This window comes from Mobula birostris, chromosome 5 (assembly GCF_030028105.1).
Source record: "Mobula birostris isolate sMobBir1 chromosome 5, sMobBir1.hap1, whole genome shotgun sequence".
In the NCBI taxonomy this organism is placed as follows: Eukaryota; Metazoa; Chordata; class Chondrichthyes; order Myliobatiformes; family Myliobatidae; genus Mobula; species Mobula birostris.
This window is the reverse complement of record NC_092374.1, coordinates 104235450-104258887: the sequence shown is the minus strand read 5'-3', so window position 1 is coordinate 104258887 and position 23438 is coordinate 104235450. Positions and strand designations below refer to the sequence as shown.

The 23438-nt window shown below is 41.5% G+C and overlaps 1 protein-coding gene across 1 annotated transcript in view; it reads right to left on the bottom strand.

Moving 5' to 3' along the window:
- Positions 1 to 23438, bottom strand: part of LOC140198395 (contactin-associated protein-like 5) — a 1369276-nt gene that overhangs the window by 456770 nt on the left and 889068 nt on the right. The window contains exons 16-18 of the mRNA XM_072259488.1: positions 9701 to 9828; positions 4114 to 4284; positions 819 to 1037 (exon numbers count right to left, since the gene is read on the bottom strand). Coding sequence (XP_072115589.1) covers positions 819 to 1037; positions 4114 to 4284; positions 9701 to 9828 — 518 coding nt within the window. The remainder of the gene's footprint in view (positions 1 to 818; positions 1038 to 4113; positions 4285 to 9700; positions 9829 to 23438) is intronic.

Here is a 23438-nt window from a genome sequence, read left to right as displayed (position 1 = left end):
TTCTCATTGGTTAGCTCCATGGTCCCAGGTCAAATGCTGCGATACCTGCAACTGATTTCTGGTCTGTAGGTGTACAAAGGTGTGCTAGTCTTTCTCTTGGCCCTGGGGAGTGCTGGAGAAACCATTTAAAATGTATGTTACAGTTACATTGGGGGAAGCACTCATGTTTTGAGTGCCTACCTGGTTAAGTAGTTGTTTATTGCTTGTTTAATCTTCCTATGTAACTTGGACAGATTTAACAAGTGTACTGAATGTTGTAGTTTCTATAGTTTGAGGGACTTGGATGAGTGCTTGTTTGACTTACATTGAGGAAAGTGTTTTATTGCTTGCTTGTGAGAACAGTTGCTGTACTTACCCACAATCAGCATCTGCTGTTTCACTAACCGAACCAGCCAATTTGCTTCCGTACAGCATCAAGGTATCTATTGCAATGCATATTTCAATATTTCTTCACTATATTAATAAGCCTCAGAAGTCATTTAATTTCTGACACAGATACTAAACTAAGTATTAATAGATGGACTTTGAATGCCCATTGTTCTCAGGATGTGTAATATTTGAATTAGGAATATATTCAAATACCGGGGGAAAGCCAAGGATCTTAAAGGGTTTCTCATAAAAGAATTGAGTCATTTACACAGGTGACTTTCTTATTGCATTTTAGTACAACAATGACTCTAGTTTTGAACCAGTTACCAATGTGTACTGAATTACTTTATAGACTGCAATAAAAATATGATTTCCTGAATTGACCTCTTTGCTATCTGCTGTAGGTGCCAAGGAAAGTGTCAGGTGATTAGTAAACGAGGGTCTCCTACCTACAAACAGTTGGCTGCTGAGCTGTAACTGAATGTGCCCATCAGAGGGTGCCTCTTGAGAGCTTCTTGGCAGGTGATCCACTTGAAGAGATGCCTCCTTGATATTTCGTTCTGCTTCAACATAATGCCATTGATTGTCATTCAAATGCATGGGTGATTTCACAATAACCTCCAACGGTCCATTACCCACATCAAATGAAAGAACCACTTCCACTGGAGCTGAAAGTCATATAGAGTATACAGGTAGAGGTAATTATCATTAACTTGAGGAACAGCCTTCAATAACTGTGACAAGCTGAGAGAAAAAGAGCAAGTCCAATCATTAACATCATCCTCCCTTCATCCCTTTATATAATTATGGATTTACTAACTGAAATTAAAGTTAAAAAATGATTTGCATTTTTACAGAATCTCTCATGGCCTTGATATTCTAAGGTGCGGTAAACAGCTGAAGAAATACCTTGAAGAGTAATCATAGATGTCAAAAATACAGTGGCTAAATTTGCTCCCACTGAACACATTATTCACTTTCTTAAAATGTTTTAGAGACACAGCACAGTACCAGGTCCTCCTGGCCCAATGAGTCCACGCCAACAAATTAGCCTAAGAACCTACATGTCTGGGATGTGGAAGGAAACTGGAGCACCTGGAGGAAACCCACATGGTTGTGAGGAGAACGTACCAACTGCTTACAGGCAGCAGTAGGAACTGAACCCAGGTCACTGGTGTGTAAAGCATTGTGCCAACTGCTACACTACCAAGAGAGACAGATATTGGACAGAATACCAGTATTAACTCCCCTGGTCATCACTAGATAAACAATGCATTTAGAAAAAAGGGCACTGTTGCCTAGAATATTGCTTTTTGAGCTTTGGATGGGAACTAAAAATCACCACCTTTCACTCAAGGCAGAATTATTATCTGCTCAGCTGCAATTGGATTGATATGTAATTAAATTTGATCAGAATAGCATTTTAATTCTCAGAGCATTCATCTAATACAGGAGCAAACTACATTTTATTCATAAGTGGACATGTACTACATTATTTCTAGAGATGTGGACATTACTGGCAAGGACAACATCCATTCCCCATGCATGAATTGGAAACAGCTAGATATAACTGAATGACTTGTCATATAAAGTATGACTATATACCATATTTTATGATTATCAAGGAGAAACATCATCATTTATATTCCATAAAAATCTGGGAATGCAAATCTGTCCTTGGCAAAATGAGCAAACGCAGTCACAATGAAACCCAATGTGGCTCACACAGAACAATTGCAACTGATGAGATTTGACTGGTGGTGGATATAAAATTGCTTCAGCTTCTTACTTTCACAGCATGCAAAGGTAAAGTGGATTTATAGTGTTGTGTTAGTCTTGTAATGTCTTGTTCTGAATATGAATCCAGCTTATTATTCACTTTCTCTGTGAAACCTGGACTTCTTCATTTAACGACATTGCCAAAAAATCACAATCTCATTGAAAGCAGGCTAAGATGCTTACTACACATTGATGAATAAAAGATGATTTAAAATCTCTTTGAAATCCATGTGTTAATGGACACTATTACAATTTCAGGTAGATATAATTTGGAATAAACTGCAGAGAGTATGACAGCAAATTATGGCACCTCAGTGTAAATACTCCTATCTTGAAATTACTGTCTCAGCTTCAAAGCCATTGTAACATATGAACTTTTGATCTTCTCTCTATTAATACAGAAGAGAGAATTTCAGACAGAAGCTTTAGTGAATTACCATCCCTAGGCATGATTTTAGAGCTAAGCTTCTGAGAAACCTTCACTATAGTCTTCAATCATACAGGAATGATTAAGAAAACAGGATGAAAATCCAATGCTGGTTGATCCTTTCACTGTAAAGGTTGCCACTAATGCATACAGTTATTCTGTTCCTCACCGCAGATGACAATATAATTAGATAAATAGCATGCATCATTTACAACCAAGGTGCTTTCATTCCCACTCAGAATATTAATTACAAATAAATGATCAAAGGTTTACTGAGAGAGTTTTGCTATTTTGAAATATACCAATAGAACTGTACAGTATTAGATGAAAAACTAGGTTTCTATTTCCACTGCTGTTTGAAAGGAGTTTGTACATTCTTCCCCTGACTGTGTGGGTTTCCTCTGGGCGCTCCAGTTTCCTCCTACATTCCAAAGATGTACGAGTTAGAATTGGTAAGTTATGGGTATGCTATGTTGGTGTCGGTAGCATGGCGCCACCTGCAGTCTGCCCTCAGCACACCTCAGACTGTGTTGACTCAAAACAATGCATTTCAATATGCACATGTGACAAATAAAGCTAATCTCAACCAGGCCCAGATTACAAAATAAATAATTAAAGCTCCCTTGATGCAGTAAAAGCCATTGTTTTAAAGTACCTTTTTCAATACTAAAAGCATGATCAAACAAAAATATTGTGATTGAAAATTATTCTGGTCTTAATGATAATTTATTAATGTTTAAAAGCATAATGTAAATTATGTTAGTAAATGGCTGAGATAATAAAACAAAGGTGATTGCTAGTGTATGTCAGATCAGACCAATGTGAGATTACAAAATCCTTTGTCAGTTTACTTGGTGATGGTGAGGCAAGCAAAAACAGGGCATAAACTCAGAGCTTGTGAGGGTTTACTTGAGACATGTATTTAACTGAACAGTTTATTTGTCTTCTAAAGCCATAAACGAACTTTATAACTAGACAAAAGAAAAGCATTTTTCGGAATTGGAGCTGGCAATGCCAGCATTTATTGTCCATTCCCAAACGCCGCTGAGAGGGTGGAACTGAGCCACCTTCTTGACCCAGAGCAGACGCTGGTAAAAGGTGTTGTGTTTGGGTTGGAATTCCAGGACTTAGACTGAATGCTACCAATTGAATGAGCTCTTTTTCTGTAATTTAACAGCCAGACAGAAATACTAAATAAATTGTCCAAATTCCTATGTGGAAAGTGATGATGTGAAAGTTGCAGGGATATTATGATTTGCACTGTAGTTTGAATTTCAAGAAGAGTAAAGATTTTTAGTAAAGTCACTCAGCTTAAAACATTTATCAAATCATTGTCCTCTAACTGTTATTGAGGGAATTTATCAGGCACTGTCGACTGAATGTCACATGCAGTCTTACTTTAACCTGAAAATACTCCAAACAGGTTGCTAACTCATAATTGTTTAACAAATGGGATGAAAACAGATTGAAGCAGCTTTAGGATTTGCTGTTGGTTTATTTACATAATGATTGCAGTTTGTAATTGGTATCTTACTTACAGTTCAGCTCTATTCTTATAAAGTCCTTGATTCCCAGGTTCTCCAGGAAAACTCCTGAGGAAGCCATTGTTTTGAAGAAAAATGAAATGTCAGCACTTATCTTCCCATGGAATGTTGGAAAATGGAGATATGAACTCTCAGTGTTAAACGAAGCTGCATTCCAGTAATTTCCTGGACGGACAAAGAGAGGATTGAACTGATGTTAGCTGCAAAATACTGAAATCATGTTTGGAAGTGCTTTAGCTCAGATCTTGTTTCAGGTTCTTTCTCTCCTCAAAATGTTCCTCTCACAAGCTCAGGACATTCTAAGGTACTTTGAAAATGTTTTTAAAAGGGAATTCTATGATGTAATGTAGGTATACAAAATTATGAGAGGTATAGACTGGGTAAATGCAAGCAGACCTTTCCCACTGAGGTTGGGTGAGACTAGAACTAGAGGTCATAGTTTAAGGGTGAGAGGGGAAATGTTTAAGGAGAACCTGAAGGGGAAAAAACTACTTCACTCAGAAGTATAGAACAAGCTACCAGCAGAAGTGGTGGATACAGTCAAATTAGTCATAGTCATAGTCATACTTTATTGATCCCGAGGGAAATTGGTTTTCATTACAGTTGCACCATAAATAATTAAATAGTAATACAACAATAAATAATTAAATAGTAATATGTAAATTATGCCAGGAAATAAGTCCAGGACCAGCCTAATGGCTCAGGGTGTCTGACCCTCCAAGGGAGGAGTTGTAAAGTTTGATGACCACGGGCAGGAATGACTTCCTATGACGCTCAGTGTTGCATCTCGGTGGAATGAGTCTCTGGCTGAATGTACTCCTGTGCCCAACCAGTCCATTATGTAGTGGATGGGAGACATTGTTCAAGATGGCATGCAACTTGGACAGCATCCTCTTTTCAGACACCACCTTTTGCAACCTTTAAGAGAAGTTTTGATAAGAACGTGGATGGGAGGGCTATGGACCTGGTGCAGGTTGATGGGACTGGGTAGAACAACACTTTGGCCTGGACTAGATAGGCCAAGGGGCCTGTTTTTGTGCTATAGTGCTCAATGACTCTATGTGGAAACTCCAGAAGCCAATTTACATGCAGCATCTCTAAGAGCCTGCATTGCAATAATGTCCAAATTTAAAATTCTTTTTCAGCCACATGCCTAGTTACTCAGGTAAACTTCTGATGTTTTTTGAGGGGGGCCGGTTTGGAGTATGTCAACTTGCATCTAAAATTTGGTGGGTATTAGGAGAGCATCTCCCCAAATTTGTAACCCCACAAAGTTGTCTCAAAATTACATTTTTAAGACCTCTACATGATCCCTTTCCAAGAGAAGGTGGGCGGGGGAGGCATGGAAAGTGCATTATGTTTCATATAAACACACAAACACACGTGTGCTTGCAACACTGTGTGTCCGACAGAGTGATCAGCAGCACTGGGGCTCCACAGGGGACTGTCTTGTCTCCCTTTCTCTTCACCATTTACACCTTGGACTTCAACTACTGCATGGAGTCTTGTCATCTTCAGAAGTTTTCTGATGACTCTGCCATAGTTGGATGCATCAGCAAGGGAGATCAGGCTGAGTACAGGGCTACGGTAGGAAACTTTATCACATGCTGTGAGCAGAATTATCGGCAGCTTAATATGAAAAAGACTAAGGAGCTGGTGGTAGACCTGAGGAGGGCTAAGGCACCGGTGATCCCTGTTTCCATCCAGGGGCATGGACATGGTGGAGGATTACAAATACCTGGGGATATGAATTGACAATCAACTAGACTGGGTCAAAGAACACTGAGGCTTGTCTACAAGAAGAGTCAGAGCCATCTCTATTTCCTGAGGAGACCGAGGTCCTTTAACATCTGTTGGACGATGCTGAGGATGTTCTATGAGTGTGTGGTGGCCAGTGCTATCATGTTTTCTGTTGTGTGCTGGGCAACAGGCTGCGGGTAGCAGACACCAACAGAATCAACAAACTCATTCGTAAGGCCAGTGATGTTGTGGGGATGGAACTGGACTCTCTGACGGTGGTGTCTGAAAAGAGGATGCTGTCCTAGTTGCATGCCATCTTGGACAATGTCTCCCATCCACTACATAATGGACTGATTGGACACAGGAGTACATTCAGCCAGAGACACATTCTACTGAGATGCAACACTGAGCATCATAGGAAGTCATTCCTGCCTGTGGCTATCAAACTTTACAACTCCTCCCTTGGACGGTCAGACACCCTGAGCCAATAGGCTGGTCCTGGACTTATTTCCTGGCAGAATTTACATATTACTATTTAATTATTTATGGTGCAACTGTAACGAAAACCAGTTTTCCTCAGGATCAATGAAGTATGACTATGATTAAGACATCAAGACATAGGAGCAGAATTTGGCCCATACTATTGTGCATTGGGGGATCCTGCTGAGGTTGCTACCTGAATCATGTGATCCACCAATCACTCTACAGGGGGCTCTGAAGATGACCATGAGCAAGGTCAGCCTTGAAGATTTTTAATCCTCTGTTTGATTTTTTAATGGATGGAGGGAACCAAACATCAGCTCAAGTGGCCCAATGATCTTTTTGTTACAAGAATAGAATCAATTCGCTCAAGACTACAAGATCATTTCCAACTTGCATATGATCTCTTTTTTGAACACCACTGAGCTTCACAGAACCATAGTACACTAAAGCACAAAAATTGACCCATCAGCCCACTAGTCCATGCAGAACTATTAAACTGACTAATCCCATCAGCCTGCACCTGAACCATAGCCCTCCATACCCCTGTAAAATAATAAAACTATGTAATGGAGTAGAATGTAGACAGGCATTGCAGAATCTGCAACAAAATACAAAATGCTGAAGATATTCGGTGAGTCAGGCAGCATCTACTTGTAGGGCTTTCAGTAATACTAGACAGACTGTTGATTGCTTATTACCAAATTGGCTTCTCTGAAGTGCTATATTAAAATGGCTTCTCGTACTGTTAACTGCTAAGCAAGGGGTTCTCTGTAACAGCAATATTTGGGTTATACAATGTGATAACGGAATCTGTATTCATTTGTTAGCCAATAAAAGTCATGTTCTGTTATCTTGTATATGTGTGCTGAGTAGAGGAGCGCGGGCTTTTTCGGGAGGCGAGCTGGGAGGATGGACGTGTGGGGAACGGACAGCAGTTCCAGGGCGGTGGATACCGGACCTCGGGGGTTTGGATGGTGTGACCAGAGTCTCAGAAGGACATTGTGGATGAAATTGGAGGCGTGAGCTCCAACATATTAAAATATTACGTGCACAAGACTGATAAGTTACTCATGTGGCGCCTTTTCTTTTAGTTGTTGCGACTAACCCATCACCCAAAATTTGCTATAAAGTATAATTCTTTTCTCACACTTTGTATATTGTTTCATATTTGTGTCGTGGTTGATCACTGGGCGACTCACACCGTATCCGCACCGAAGCACTTGCACTGCTTGGCGGGGTCGATGGCTATTCACCCTAGGCAACGGGAGTCAGTTGGGGCCAAGGCCGTTACATATTGAACAAAGTGGACAGTTGACACTTTGAGCCAAGGCACTCCATCTAAACTGAAAGACAGAGGGGAGGTAGCCAGTATAAATAGGTTGAAGGAAGCGGTGAAGCAACAGCTGGCCAGTGATAAGTAGATCCAGGTGAGGAGGGACAATAGGCAAATGGGAGAGGGGGAAACTGAAGTACTAGAAACACAAGAGAGTTTGCTGATGCTGGAAATTCTGGAACTCAGCAGGTCAGGCAACATCTATGGAAACTAATAAACAGTTGATGTTTCTAGCTGAAACTCTTCATCATGAGTGGAAAGCAAAGGTGAAGATGACAAGACAAAAAGTTGGGGGCAGGGAAGGGGAAGAAGGATAGCGAGAAGGTGATAGGTGAAGCCAGGTGGGTAGGAAAGATACAGAACTGAAGAGCAAAAAATCTGATAAGAGAAGAGAAAGGAGCCCAGGGGGAGCTGATAGGCAGGTGAGAAGAGGTAAGAGTTCAGAATGGGAAAGAGAAGAAGAGGGGAGGAGGGGATTTTTTTTAAAACCGGAAGGAGAAATTGATATTCACACCATCAGGTTGGACGCTACCCAGATAGAATATAAAGTGTTCCTCTTCCACCCTGAAGGTGGCCTTATTTTGGCACAAGAAGAGGCCATGGACTGACAAGTTGAAATAGGAATGAGAATTGGAAGTGATCCCCCAATTACGACAGGTCTCCCAATGTAGAGGAGGCTGCATCAGGAGCACTAGATGCAATAGACCACCGCAGCGCATTTGCAGGTGAAGTGTTGTCTCACTTGGAATGACTGTTTGAGGCCCTGAATGATGGTGAGGGAGGAGGTGAAGGCCCAGGCGTAGCACTTTGGCCACTTGCAGAGTTTAGTGCCGAGACAGTGGGGAGGGACAAATGGTCAAGGGAAGCACTAGAGGCTGGATGGTGATAGGTGGAAGCAACAAAAGGCTAAAGCTGATTGAATCTGAAAGGAGAGGAAGGCATGGAAACAAGGGAAGTGTGAGGGTGATAGGTGATGGGGTGGGTGGAGAAGGGGAAAGAAAACAGGTGATTGGGATAACTGGATAGATCAGGAGGAGAGAGAAAGTGACAGAGGGTGAGCCCTTTACAGGAAGTCAGAAAAAACAATGTGCCTGCTGTTGAGTTGTAGACCTGTAAGTAAAGGAGTTTGTCTACTATATGATTGGATACACCAATGTGATTGTATCGCTATCCTGTAATTAACAGAGCATCCATTATTTTCTATGTAGCAAGTTTAGATAATAGAAAACAACATTACCAAGCAACTTTGAAGCTGAGAATTGAATGATGAACTTATTGTATTTTTTTTAAGATGTCCACTTTCTGAAGCAAAGATAAACAAGTTGCTGGAGGAACACAATAGGTCAGGCAACATTTGTAAGAGGAAATGGAGAGTTCATGTTTCAAGTTGATACCTTTCTCTTGACCCAAAATGTTGACAGTCCAGTTCCTTCTACAGATGTTGCCTGATGCCCCTGTGAGTTCCTCCAGCAGCTCATTCTTTCTTTCCAGATTCTAGCATCTGTAGTCCCTTGTATCACTTGTGTCCAGAGGTAGAGGTTTGAAGGCTGAAACCCCTGGGCTGGCCAGGGACAAGAAGCTGCAGGCCCAATGTCTGAGTCTGAAAGTCTGGAGCCAGGAACTGGAACCCCATGGGCACTCTACCATGGGGCTAAAGGCCTGTCTGTGTGTATGAGTGAGTGGGTGGATGGGTGGGTGGGTGAAAGGGTGGGAAAGGCTTATGTTTTGCTGTTATTGCTTGTTTTGTTACAGTTGCTTTTGCTGTTGCTTGTGTTGTCCTGCTGAACATTGTGAACATGCTATGTTACTCTAGCATGTGTGGTGCCCCCCAACATATTCTTAGGTTTTGTCAGTTGTTTATGCAAATAAAGCATTTCACTGTGTGTTTAATACACATGAGATAAATAAATAAATCTGAATTTGAGTTCATTTTCTATCATTAAGCAAACAAGAAACAAATGGAAAGCTTTGCCTTCATGGTAAATGCCCCTAGGTCCAAACCCTTGAAAAGATTTTGACACTTACTGTCACCATAACAACGAAGTGGTCCAAGTTTGTAGGCTGCTTCTGAGTGTGTTCTGTTTGTATCCCCAACAATAATCTGTGTTACAGGCAAATGGTCTTTGTAGGAAAGGAGTTCTGTTTCATTAGTCCTGCCAATAAATAGAGCATTAGATCAGTAACTGGAATAATTGAAACTTAAATAAAAATGTAATAGTATCAATAATTTGGTCATAAAATTCGAGGTAGACTTTCCAGTGACTAATACCAAGGTATTGGCTGCATGTTAGAAAACAAATTAAATCATGTCGTCACTGAACGGGTATTAGAATTGTCCAGTTTTTCCTGGAACACCTGCTTCTACCTCCCCTTTAAAGATGCCAGCGCATCTTTAAATACTCCACAATCAATTGGCCCTTCCCCTCAAACATAGCCCATAACCTCCACATTTTCTTACATCCATGTGCCTAGAATTCTCTTAAATATCCCAGTTGTATCTTTACCACTACTGCCAGCAGTGTATTCCAAGCACCCACTACGCTCTATGTAAAAAAGCCTTCCTCCTAATTTTTTCTCCACTCAACTTAAATGCATGTCCTCTGGTATTGTTCATTGCCACCCTACGACAAAGTTGTTGGCTGTCCACTCTATCAATGCCTCTCATAATCTTATACAACTCTATCAAATTTCCTCTCATCTCTGTCTTTCTAAGGAAGAAGGTCCTAGCTCACCCAAGGTTTCCTCAAAAGGTGATTTATGGAAAATATAGACATTTCCCATAATTCACAGGTATCGGTTACCTTTACAAATCTGGACTGTGGCATGCAATTAGCCAATTCAAAATGATTAAATAGGACTTGATATTAAAAATAATCTATTGGTTATTAGTGAGGGAGTTGAGGTAGATTTATCATTAGCGAGGAAGGAATTTATACAGGCACAGGAACAAGATGAGGAGCTGATGGTTTGACAGAGACAGCTCTCTCCGAAGCAGAAATATAAAGGGAACCAATGGGCTATTATGTGAAGGAGGGAGTACTGATGAGGAAGTGGAGACCAAGTACCGTGCCCGCAGATGAGGAGTTGGGGGTGGTACACCAGGTGGTAGTGCCGAAAATTTATAGAGACGAGATTTTTAACCTGGCCCACAAGATACCCCTCGGTGGACATTTTGGGGTGAGGAAAACAGACGATAGAATTATGAAAGAGTTTTACTGGCCGAACATGAGGAAGGATATTATTGAATATTGTACACAGTGTCATACCTGTCAGGTGGTAGGAAAGCCGAACCAGGTCCTGCCTAAAGCGCCCCTTCAACTAATACCTGCTTTCGGGGAACCTTTTTCCCGAATAATTGTGGATTTTGTCAGTCCCCTGCCCAGAACTGCGAGTGGGCGAGAGTATGTGATGACTATGATATGTGCCGCCACCAGGTTTCCAGAGGCTGTGCCCCTGGCAAGCGTCAAGGCCCCCGCAGTGGGAAAGGCCCTTGTGAAATTTTACACTATGGTGGGGCTGCCCAGGAAAATCCAGTCAGATCAGGGGAGTGTCTTCACATCTCACACATTTCGACGGATGTTGGATGAGATGGGAGCAAAGCAGATTTTGGCCTCCGTGTACCACCCAGAGTCCCAAGGGGCATTGGAAAGATTCCACGCAACATTAAAGACCATGATTAAAACTTATTGTCAAGAGAACGCTAGAGACTGGGATGATGCCTTGCCTCTCTTGTTATTTGCTGTAAGGGGCACGGTTCAGGAGTCATTGGGGTTCAGCCCATTCGAGCTTGTCTTCGGTCATCAGCCCAGAGGACCTCTGACCTTACTGAAAGAGCAATGGTCCAGTTCGACAGTACAAGTCAATGTGATTGATTATGTTTTAAAATTTTGTGAGAGGCTTAAAAGGATCTGTGACCTTGCCAAAGAAAATCTACCAAACTCCCAAACAAAAATGAAACAGTGGTCTGATAGACGTGCCTACGAACAAGTGTTTCAAGTGAGCGATGGGGTCTTAGTTCTGTTTCCAGTGGTAACCAACCCCCTCCAGGCAAGATTCCACGGTCCATACAAAGTGATTAAAAAGATAGACTCTTTGAATTATGTTATTCAAATGCCGGACAGACGTATGCCGACCCAATTAGTGCATATTAATATGTTAAAAGCTTACCACGATAAGAAAGCAGATCTAGTCGGTGTTATCACAAAAATAAATGAGGCTGGGAAAACCCATCTTGAAAAGATAAATATGGTGCTAACCAGATTGGAGAACTCTATTGTTTTGGCCAACTTTGCAGATTAGGTCTCTCACTTAACCTCTGAACCAAGCGAGCCGCTGATTAAGCTAATTAACCGGCATGCAGATGTATGTCCGGATGTCCCAAGGCGATGCAAGGGGATGGTACATGATGTTGTTGTTACATCAGATCAGCCTATTAAGCAACACCCCTATAGGATGAACTTGGAGAAGGGCAAGCTAGTGAAGAAAGAAATTGAACACATGCTAGCCACAGGTATTATTAGGCCATCCAAATCGGAATGGCCTTCTCCCTGTGTGGTTGTCCTGAAACCCAATGGGAGCATATGATTCTGTACAGATTACAGAAAGATGAACGCCATCACAAAAACTGATGCTTACCCCATCCCAAGGGTAGACGATTGCATCGATAAAGTGGGGAGAGCTAAGTACATCACAAAGATCGATTTGCTGAAAGAGTACTGGTGTGTTCCTTTAACCGACTGGGCTAGAGAAATCTCAGCATTTGTCACTCCATCTGGGTTATACGAGTATAATGTTTTACCTTTTGGCACGAAGAACGCCCCAGGGACCTTCCAAAGGATGATTAATTCAGTGATAAAAGGGTTAAAGAACGCAGAAGCGTATATTGACGATTTAGTGGTCTGGAATGACATGTGGGAGGAGCACATTGTGGCAGTAGAGGAATTGTTTATACGGCTGTCTGAAGCCAATCTAACAGTGAACCTCGCGAAAAGTGAGTTCGGTCACGTTAAAGTCATATATCTGGGGTACGTGGTAGGGCGGGGCAGCTGGCACCGATGCAGGCTAAGGTGCAGGCTATCTCTGAAGTTCCCATCCCGACGGACAAGCGGGCCCTGAGAAGGTTCTTGGGGATGGTGGGGTACTCTCGGAAATTTTGCAAAAACTTTGCAGATATTACCCTCCCTCTTACTAAGCTCTTGCCGAAGAATGAGAAGTTTGTGTGGAATGACCTTTGTCAACAATCCTTCAAGAGTCTGAAGGTGATTCTGTGTCACCACCCTGTATTGAATGCGCCTGAGTTTTCAAAACCCTTCTCCCTAGCAACAGATGCTAGCGACAAAGCGGCAGGTGTGGTGCTGTTGCAGGCAGACAAGGAGGGGATTGAACACCCAGTGGCTTATTTTTCTAAGAAGTTTAATGTCCATCAGAGAAATGATTCCATTGTGGAAAAGGAATTACTGGCAATCATTCTGGCATTACAACATTTTGAGGTTTATATTTGTCCGGCACGGAAACCACTGATAGTTTACACTGATCACAATCCATTAGTGTTTTTGGCCACAATGAAGGATAAAAACAAATGCTTGTTAAGTTGGAGCCTGGTATTACAGGAATTTGATATTAAGATAAAACAATGTGATTGCTGATTGTCTGTCCAGGTGTTAAAACTTAAAGTTCTCTGTATTAGCCGAATAGCTGATGACTACCTGTATATTAGTGCGAATCTTATAATGTACATTCATGCCCATAATTTTTATCCTGGTAGAAATCCTTTTAAAGGTGGGGGTGTCATGTGTGACGCCAAGCAGAGCTACAGGACGGATGATGCTAATGAGAGAGATAACGGAAGACAATGGAGAAACATTCAAAATGCTAATAAGAGAGAAGAGAGAGATTAACGAGAAAGAAACACAATTCCGATGTTGGTGTCTGTGACAGGCCCTTTGCTTTGAACCTGAACTGTTTGAAGTTTGATGGACAGGTGATACCCCAGCAGGGGGATGAAAATAGCAGGTTTGTTAAGGCATGGGAGACACACACCTCGAGACCCTGGAAAGAGCAGTGTGCCCCACAAGGTGGTGGGAGTTTGGAGGACTGGTTTGCGGGAATTGGTCAGAGGCTCACAGTCGGTGACCACAGCTGGATCAGAAGGCATCAAAAAGGTTTGCTGGAAACCAACTGCATCTCTCACTCTCCTTCTCTCTCTCTCTCTCTCCAACGGTAAAACAACAGCGATTACTTCGAACTGCACTAGACTGAACTGAACTCTGCTTCACTTAAGACTGATCATTTTACCCCTAGACTGCGATAGAGCTTGGTTGATTCCTATTACCTTTTTCTGTGTATATGTGTATACTATCTTTGCTAAACTGTTACATTTATATCCTTGCGATTAGTGTACTGTATTACTTATTTCTTTAGTAAGAAATAATTCTTCAATCAGCGGGAGGAGAAGATGGCAGCACACTGCACGTGCGCAGCTCTCCGATGAAAAATGATGTCGTATCTGTTAAATAGCAGCCGTGGACAATTTCTGATTTGATGGAGATTGACGTGAAAGCACAGAGGAACATCTGGAGAAATTTCTGAAACGCCCATCCGCTGCTGTCGTTACTGTGTAGTTGAGAATCTTTCAGAGGGTAGGCCTCAAAATCACCGGCCTTGCCTGCTTTTGGCGACCAAGAAAGAGGTCGAATCGCTCGGACAGAGATGGCGCTTAGTACTCAGTGTCGGAGAGCTGATCAGAGCTCAAAGTTTTCGGATTGTGGTCGGCATGGCAGGGAGAGTTTTTCTTCCCTCTCCCGTCTGCGTGAGATGTTGGACATTTGAGAAACTTTGAACTTTACTGTGCTCATGGACTTCTTCATCAAGTTATGGTATTGTTGCACTATTTGTAACTATATGTATAATTATGTGGTTTTGTCGGTTTTTTCAGTCTTGGTTTGTCCTGTGTTTTTGTGATCTCACACCGGAGGAAATAATGTATCATTACTCAATACATGCGTTACTAAATGACAATAAAAGGGGACTATGTGTCTTCATAATCTAAAGCTTTATTAGTTCCTAGTAATCACAGACTCCAACACGTGTTCCATTTCTGCTGGTTTGGCAACCCAGTTACGGGGTACTTAACAATAGGTGCAGCTATTGTATCACAGTCTAGGGGATCCTGTGTTGTGGGGCAGAGATGAGGGAGCCCACTCTTACCACCTGCTAGCGAGCTGACAGGAAGTCCAGGATCCAACTACACAAGGCAGGGTGAAGGCCAAGGTCTCTGACCTTCTTGTCAAACCTGGAGGGAATTATGGTGTTGAAAGCTGAACTGTAGTCCAAGAACAGCCTTCTCACATAAGCTTCCCTCTTAAATTGAACCATTTGATGATGTGTTCCAACACACACCAGGTTAATAAAGGCAAGTAGTGTTGGACCAGGTTAATGAAGACATAGGGGAGATCATAGCAGGGTCGAATGACACTGAATCTTCGGTAACAGGATCAAGAAACACAAAATAGCCAATAGTCCCATTGCCCGCATAATTACATCTGAACCAAAAGTGATACACTTTTCATTATCCCGGTTCACCAAACACCAATATAAGAGCTAAGGTGTCAAGAGGACAAGAAGGAAGTTAACTCCAGCTGCAACCATAGAAAACAAGTCAGCACTAAACTACACCCACAGAACCTGTAAGATTCGTAGCCCTAAACCTGAAGGAAGAGAAAGATCCCAATAAAGGCAAGTAGTGTTGGACCAGGTTAATGAAGGTGTGGGCCAGATGGAATTGGCAGGGTCAACTGACACTGAATCTCCAGGAACAAGATCAAGAAACAGAAGAGCGATAATCTTTTTGGGTACTAATCTATAAGCTGATAATGGAGTGTGATCCAATCATAAACAAGAGAAAATCTGCAGATGCTGGAAATCCAAGCAACACATACAAAATGATGGAGGAACTCAGCAGGCCAGGCAGCATCAAGGAAAAGAGTACAGTTACATTTTGGGCTGAGACCCTATGGCAGGACTAGAGAAAAGAAGCTGAGGAGTAGATTTACAAGGTGAGTATGGAGGAGAGGAGAGAGAAACACAAGGTTCCATTGTTGGCAGAATCTCAGATGAAGACGAGAGGGTATACAGGACTGAGATATATATGAACTAGTGGAGTGGTGCTACAGTGACAACCTGGTACTCAATGTCAGTAAGATGAAAGAGTTGATTGTGGACTTTAGGAAGGGTGAAATGAAGGAACACATACCAATCATTATCGAGGGATCAGAAATGGAGAGAGTGAGCAGTTTTAAGTTCCTGGGTGTCAAGATCTTTGAGGATCTAACCTGGGCCCAACACATTGATGTAGTTATAAAGAAGGTAAGAGAGCAGCTATACTTCATTAGGAGTTTGAAGAGATTTGGCATGTCAACAAATACACTCGAAAACTTCAATAGATGTACTGTGGAGAGTCAAGTCACGTTAAGTCAAATTTATTTATATAGCATATTTAAAAACAACCCATGTTGACCAAAGTGCTGTACAGATCAGAGCAGATGGCTAACATCATAAATACAAGAAACACAGACATAACCAACAAGGCAAACAGCTTATAGGCACAAAAGAAACAACACAAGGGCCTAGGCACAAGCCAAAAATCAGCCACATCAGGAGGATTCAAACATTAGTGAATCAAAGTAAGTTTTGAGCCTGGATTTAAAAGAGTCGATGGAGGGGGCAGATCTGATAGGGAGGGGAATACTGTTCCACAGTCTAGAGGCTACAATAGCAAAGGCGCGGTCACACCTGAGCTTAAACTTAGATCGCGGGACAGCTAGGAACCCCAAGTCAGCTGACCGGAGGGACCCGGAAGTAGAATAAGGGGTTAGAAGGTCTGTGACATAAGTGGGGTGCCAGCTCATTTAGGGCTTTATAAACAAACAGGAGAACCTTAAAATCAATTCTGAACTGAACTGGTAGTCAGTGGAGACAGGCCAGGATAGGAGTAATATGGTCCCTCTTCCGGGCACCTGTCAGGAGCCTGGCTGTGGCATTCTGGACCAGTTGCAGACGGGACAGGGATGACTGACTAATCCCAGTATACAGGGAGTTGGAGTAGACCAAGCGGGAGGATATAAGGGTGTGGATGAATTTCTTAAGGTCTTTGAAAGAGAGAAACTGCTTAATTTTGGCGATAGTACGAAGCTGGAAAAAACTGGCTTTTACTACTGCATTAACTTGCTTGTCAAACTTAAAGTTAGAATCAAATACCACACCAAGGGACTTAACATGGGGTTTGACAAGGGTGGACAAGTTACCAAGACTTTTGGTAATCACTTTGATGAAGTCAGGGGGGCCAAACAGGACAACTTCAGACTTGCCTTCATTCAGCTGTAAGAAGTTTTGTGCCATCCAACATTTTATGTCCTCAAAGCAGTTCATGAGGTTGACTAGTTTTGACTGGTCGTTTGGTTTCGGGGGAGATAAAGCTGTGTGTCGCCAGCATAACAGTGGAAAGAAATGTCACACTTTTGAATGATTTGGCCGAAGGGAAGCATATATTCAGAGAAAAGAATGGGACCTAGGATGGAACCTTGTAGGATCCCGCAGGAGAGACTAGCTGGAGAAGAGGAAAATGTGCCTATATTGACAGAGAAGCTTCTATTTTTGAGGTAAGATGTGAACCAGTTCAAGGCAGTGCTATCAACACCAACCCCATACTGGAGACGGTCTAGTAAAATGGCATGATCTACAGTATCGAATGCTGCACTGAGGTTAAGAAGAATTAGGATGGCAGAGTCACCTGAGTTGGTAGAGAGGAGGAGATCATTGTACACTTTCAGCAGGGCAGACTCTGTGCTATGATAAGCCTTAAAACCTGATTGAAATCTTTCCAAGATGTTGATTTGGTGTAAGTAGAGCAACAATTGACTGAGAATAACCTTTTTGAGAACCTTTTGACAGGAATTGAAGTTTAGAAACATGTCTGTAGTTACTAGGTAAGGTAGGGTCTAGATTGTTTTTTTTCAGGAGGGGCTGGACCACGGCATGCTTGAAGCATGTTGGAACGATACCAGTGGCCAGGGAGCTGTTGATAATAGAGAGGACGCTGGGACCGGCTATGTCAAAGACATCCTTCAGGAGGAGAGTGGGGACAATGTCAAGGGGGCAGGTTGCAGGTTTCATGGTGGACACAATCTTTGATGGGTGGGATGATAGGTTGGAAGCAGACCAGTTTAGATGAACAAACCAGTGAGACAGCTAGGTCATGGGTGGGCGGGGGGCGGGGGGGGGGGAATGTTCATTCTAATGTCCTCAACTTTGTTAATGAAGAATTTAAAAAATTCTACACACTTAGCAGGGGAAACATCTAAGCTGATACTAGCATTCTGACAGGCTGCATCACTGTCTGGTATGGTATGGGGGGAGTGTGACTACTGCACAGGACTGAAAGAAGCTGCAGAGAGTTGTAAAACTACTCAGTTCCATCTTGGGTACGAGCTTACAAAGTACCCAAGACATCCTTAGGGAGCGATGTCTCAGAAAGGCAGCGTCCATTATTAAGGACCTCCAGCACCCAGGTCATGCCCTTTTCTCACTATTACCATCAGGTAGGAGGTACAGAAGCTTGAAGGCACACACTCAGCAATTCAGGAATAGCTTCTTACTGTGTTACCATTGTGGCAGGGTTTCAAATACACCAGACCAATGCCGGTTTAAAGGCAAAACTTGCAGAAAGTGCAACAAAATCAAACTCGTACAAAGAGCACACACTCAGCAATTCAGGAACAGCTTCTTCCCCTCTGTCATCTGATTCCTAAGTGGACATTGAATCTTTGGACATTACCTCACTTTTTAAAAAATATACATTATTTCTGTTTTTGCACGTTTCTATTCAATATACATAATTGATTTACTTGTTTGTTTGTTTATTTATTTATTTATCCCCCCCCCCCCCCCCAGATTATGTGTTGTCGCATCACGTGTCAGTGGTAATAAACCTGATTCTGATTCTGAAGTGATAGGTGAAACTTAAAGGGGGAGGGACGAAGTAAAAATCTGGGTGGTTGATTAGTGAAAAAGATACAGGGCTGGAGAAGGGGGAGTCTAATAGAAGAGGACAAAAGACCATGGAAGAAAGAAAAGGGCAGGGGGGGGAAGCACCAGAGATGGCAAAGGGTGGGCAAGGAGATGAGGTGAGAGAGGGTAAAGGGGATGGGGAATGGTGAAGGTGGGGGTACTACCAGAAGGTCGAGAAATTGATGTTCATGCATTTCCTTATGACATAGTAGGTGGTCGCTTAGTCTATCAATTCAGATCATTGGCCCTCAGATCATTCCCACCAATCCAGTGCCCCCATTTTTTCACTTCTAATCTTCTACCTCTCACATGCTGATTAACTTGCCTCAATTCTCCAGCCATCCAGATACATCAAGGGCAATTTATAATGGCTAATCATCATACCAGTACATCTATGGGATGCAAGGGTAATCAGAGCACCTGGGGGAAACTACGGAGTCACTGGAAGAACATGGAAACTCTACCCAAACAGCAATTCTGATAGGGTTGAACCTGTGGCACCTGGGCTGTCCTAATTACCGTACTGCACTAAAGTTTCTGTAGTAAGGAGTGATATTGCTACTGGTGGTATTTGCTATCTGAAATTGGTATCTATTCCAACCGATGGCTTGATGTCAATAAAAATGCTATACAAGGCTTAAATTGCTGATTACATTTATCAATGTTGTACAATATGGCATTAGAATATTTTCTTGTGAAGGAGTACATCTTGACCATATTGAATACGCTTTATAAAGATCATAAATCCAAATCATTGATAAAAGATTATCAACTTGAAATGTTTCTCTCTCCAATGTTGCTGCTTGTCCTGTTGAATAATCTCAGTATTCCTGTATATTTCAGATCTTTCAATATTTATCATTTTATTTAGACTCAAAAGACTGCAAATACTGGAATATCAATGGGTCAGACGGCAAATAAAGTGTCTTGACCTAAAACACTGGCTGTTTAATTTCCTCTACAGATGCATCCTGAAGAGTTCCTTCAGCAGTTTGTTCTTTTTGTCATATTTTTTACTTCAATAATCTTAAATAATGACATAATTAACATAAAGGGCAAAATTAATGAAGCACTTAAATATTGACATTAGAAACACAACTGAAACTGTTGCAGTCATATATTTTCCATTCATTATGGATGATAAAAGGAATGCTAGTCCAATGCCTTTGTGTAAATAGATAAAATAATAAATTAAACAGTGCCTCAGTCTGGTTTCATAGCAAACACGCTAACATTCTTCAACTGTACTTAATAATACAATCTACATAATATTTTGGTCACTCCAATACACCCTATTGACTGGATCTCTGACTTATCAAGCTTTTTGGATTAACCCTACAGTTTCCTCAGTCAGATCTAAACACATAGATTCTGTTGCACAATGACCTGCGGAACAACCTGAAGTTGATACAGAATAACGGGAAAATGCTTCATTCTTTGAGACATAATGTTTGTGATGCATGTTGAGTGGTACATACCACACCCAGGCATTGATCCCATATGGGATGCTTAATGTTTTGACCTATGGTAGACTGAAGCAAATTACTACAATACTAGAGGGCATGCATTTAAGGTGAGAGAGGTTAGTTCAAGAAAGATCTGCAAGACAAGTTTTTTTTTTAAATAGAGAGTAGTGGGTGACTGCAATGTACTGCTAAAGGTGGTAGTGGAGCAATTACAGTAAAGGTGTTTGAGAGGCTCTTAGACAGGAACATAAATTTGCAAAGAATAGATGGACTTGTTGGCAGAAAGGAGTAGTTTAATAGGTTTTAGTTTAATTAATTTGGTCCAGCATCGTGGGCCAAAGGAACACCATACAGTCCTGTTTTATCTTCTGCCTCATGGGAAATATGACCAGGTATAACCTACAGTACTTCAAATGTAGAGCAAAGCAAATACCAGCCTGTGACTATGGCCACATTATTATAATAGATGTCCACAGTCGTAGACAAGCAATTGTAGTGTATTCATTATTTTTTTATTTTGTAAGGATTCATAAGGATACCCCTCAGTCTTCCACTCATGCAGAGTAAGATCATTAGACCATAAGACATAGGTGCAGAATTAGGCTAGTCAGCCCATCGAGTCTGCACCACCATTCCATCATGGCTGATCCCAGATACCAGTCAACTTGCTACCTTACCTAAGTATTAAGTCGTAAAAGGCTTCTACAAGTCAAAGAAGGTAGATATACAGCACTAGAATAACAGCCTAGAATTCTGCACTTAAGTTTCACTCCAGGGATACACAGCTCCTCAACAGGAAGAGGGCAAATCATCTGAAACAGGCATCATTTTTCAACATCATTTTTAAAACATCACTTTAATCAACGAATATTTAAATTGGCATCTATGTAAGTTGAATATTAATCAAATGCAAGCTAGTAAGATGTTAAGAACATTACTTGTCATATTAAATTCATTAAAACACTAAAATAACCACTCACTAAAATTCACTGTGACATTAAATGCTAAAATCATCTTCTACCTCATTGACTATATGCGGAAATTATAATTAAGCTGCAATTTGGTAAAATATTGGTATTACATAAACCTCCTCTATTTGAGCTCAGTCCACTGATTTACACATCCTTACAACTCTTTCTCTCTACTTAATTTCCACTCAAATGTAATATTTGAATTTGCTTCAACTACACTCTGAATGGTGCATTTAAGTAATATGCTTCAACGCACTTTTGGACTACGAAACCTCTCTTCTCATGGCAAATCCCCACATTATAAATGTTATGTCCATACTTTATTAGTTGCACTGCTCCTCTGCTCATTAATAGAATATCTGAACAGCCAAGCATATGACAGCAGCTCAATGCACAAAAGCACACAGACATGGTCAAGGGGTTCAATTGTTATTCACACCAAATGTGGAAGAAATGTGATCTAGTAACTTTGACCTTGAATGATTGTTGATGCCAGATGGGATGGTTTGAAAACTGTTGATCTGGTATTTTCACGCACAAGTATCTAGAATTGTGTGAAAAACAAATAACATCCCATGAGTGACAGTTCTGTGGGTGAAGGCACCTTGATACTGAGAGAATTCAGAGGAGAATGGCCAGACTGCCATTCAAATAGGCAAGCAGGTGACAGTAACACAAATAACCTTGCATTACAACAGTCGTGCGTAGGAGAGCATCTCTGAAAGCACAACATATCAAATCTTGAAGCGGATGGGCTACAGCAGCAGAAGACCATAAATATACACTCAGTGGCTACTTTATTAGGTCCCCCTATACCAATAAAGAAGCAACAGAGTATATATTTATAATAGAAACTGACCATTTAAACATTTTGCAATAAATTCTTCTAGTGAATTTGCCTAATTTTGACATTCACCAACTCATCAAACACTATCTCAACAAACTTTCAATTTTCCTAATTGCCACTAGATTTGCTGCTCATATATAATTTCAGGAATGGAGGTACGGGGAAAAATAGCAGAATATGCAGCTTCACCACTTATTCGTGTGTGAGTTGCCCTATTTAGCATCCAGAAATAATTGAAAGAAAAAAAAAAACCTTAAAGTGTGTAAAATCATTTACTTTTACTTGATTAATTCATGTGAGAATAATAGAGTTGCTGAACCTGCACTAAACTGGCATGGGACTAATGGAACTGCAAGGAATCTATAGAACATTTGCACCAACCCAGCGAGGAGTACAAATTTGGAGGTCAGTCAACTTGATATGGATATCAGTTAAGCAAGTACTTTGGACTTCAGCAACATGGTTAAATTGGAGACTAAGCTAAGCCACAGTTACAAAAATAAATGTCAGCATTTTTTGTGCAAGATCAGACTGTTGCTGTGAAAGTTTCATACCACTATTATGATAGAGGAAGGAAATGCTTTTCTTACTTCTTTGGGCAATGGCCCCTGTAACCATAATCTGAGCAGGATAGCTGTTGTTTTATGGAACTGTAACCTTCTCTAACAATCAACACAGATAGAACTCATGGTTGAATTTCAATTGCAGAGTATTCATCTACTGCTTTGGAAACGATGTGGCTGCCATTGAACGAAGGGTGTACTTAGATGATGCACTGGCTTTGAAGACTCCAGGTGCATTTTCTCAAGTGAGTCTGATAAGCTGCCTGGCTATTTCTGATTTCAGTCCATCATGGGTAAAGCTGTCCCCACCACCGAGCATGGAACATTGTTGTAGGAAAGCATCATCCATCGTCAAGGAACCCCATTACCCAGGCCATGCTCTCCTCTTGCTGCTGCCATCAGGAGGGAAGTATAGGAACCTTGGGTCCCACACCACCAATCTCAGGAACAGTTGTTACCCCTCAACCATCAGGCTCCTGAACCAGAACGTATAACTTCACTCTCCCCAACACTGAACTGATTCCGCAACCTATGGACTCACTATCTAGTAGTCAACCTGGATTGGGACATGTTGTTCTCTGGCAAGGATGTGATTGGTAAGTGAGAGGCCTTCAAAGGAGAAATTTTGAGAGTGCTGAGTTTGTATGTTCCTGTCAGGATTAAAGGCAACGTGAATAAGAATAAGGAACCTTGGTTCTCAAAGGATATTGGAACTCTGATAAAGAAGAAGAAGAAGAAGAAGAAAGAGATCTATGACATGTACAGGAAACAGGGAGCAAATAAGGTGCTTGAGGAGTATAAAAAGTGCAAAAAAATACTTAAGAGAGATATCAGGAGGGCTAAAAGAAGACA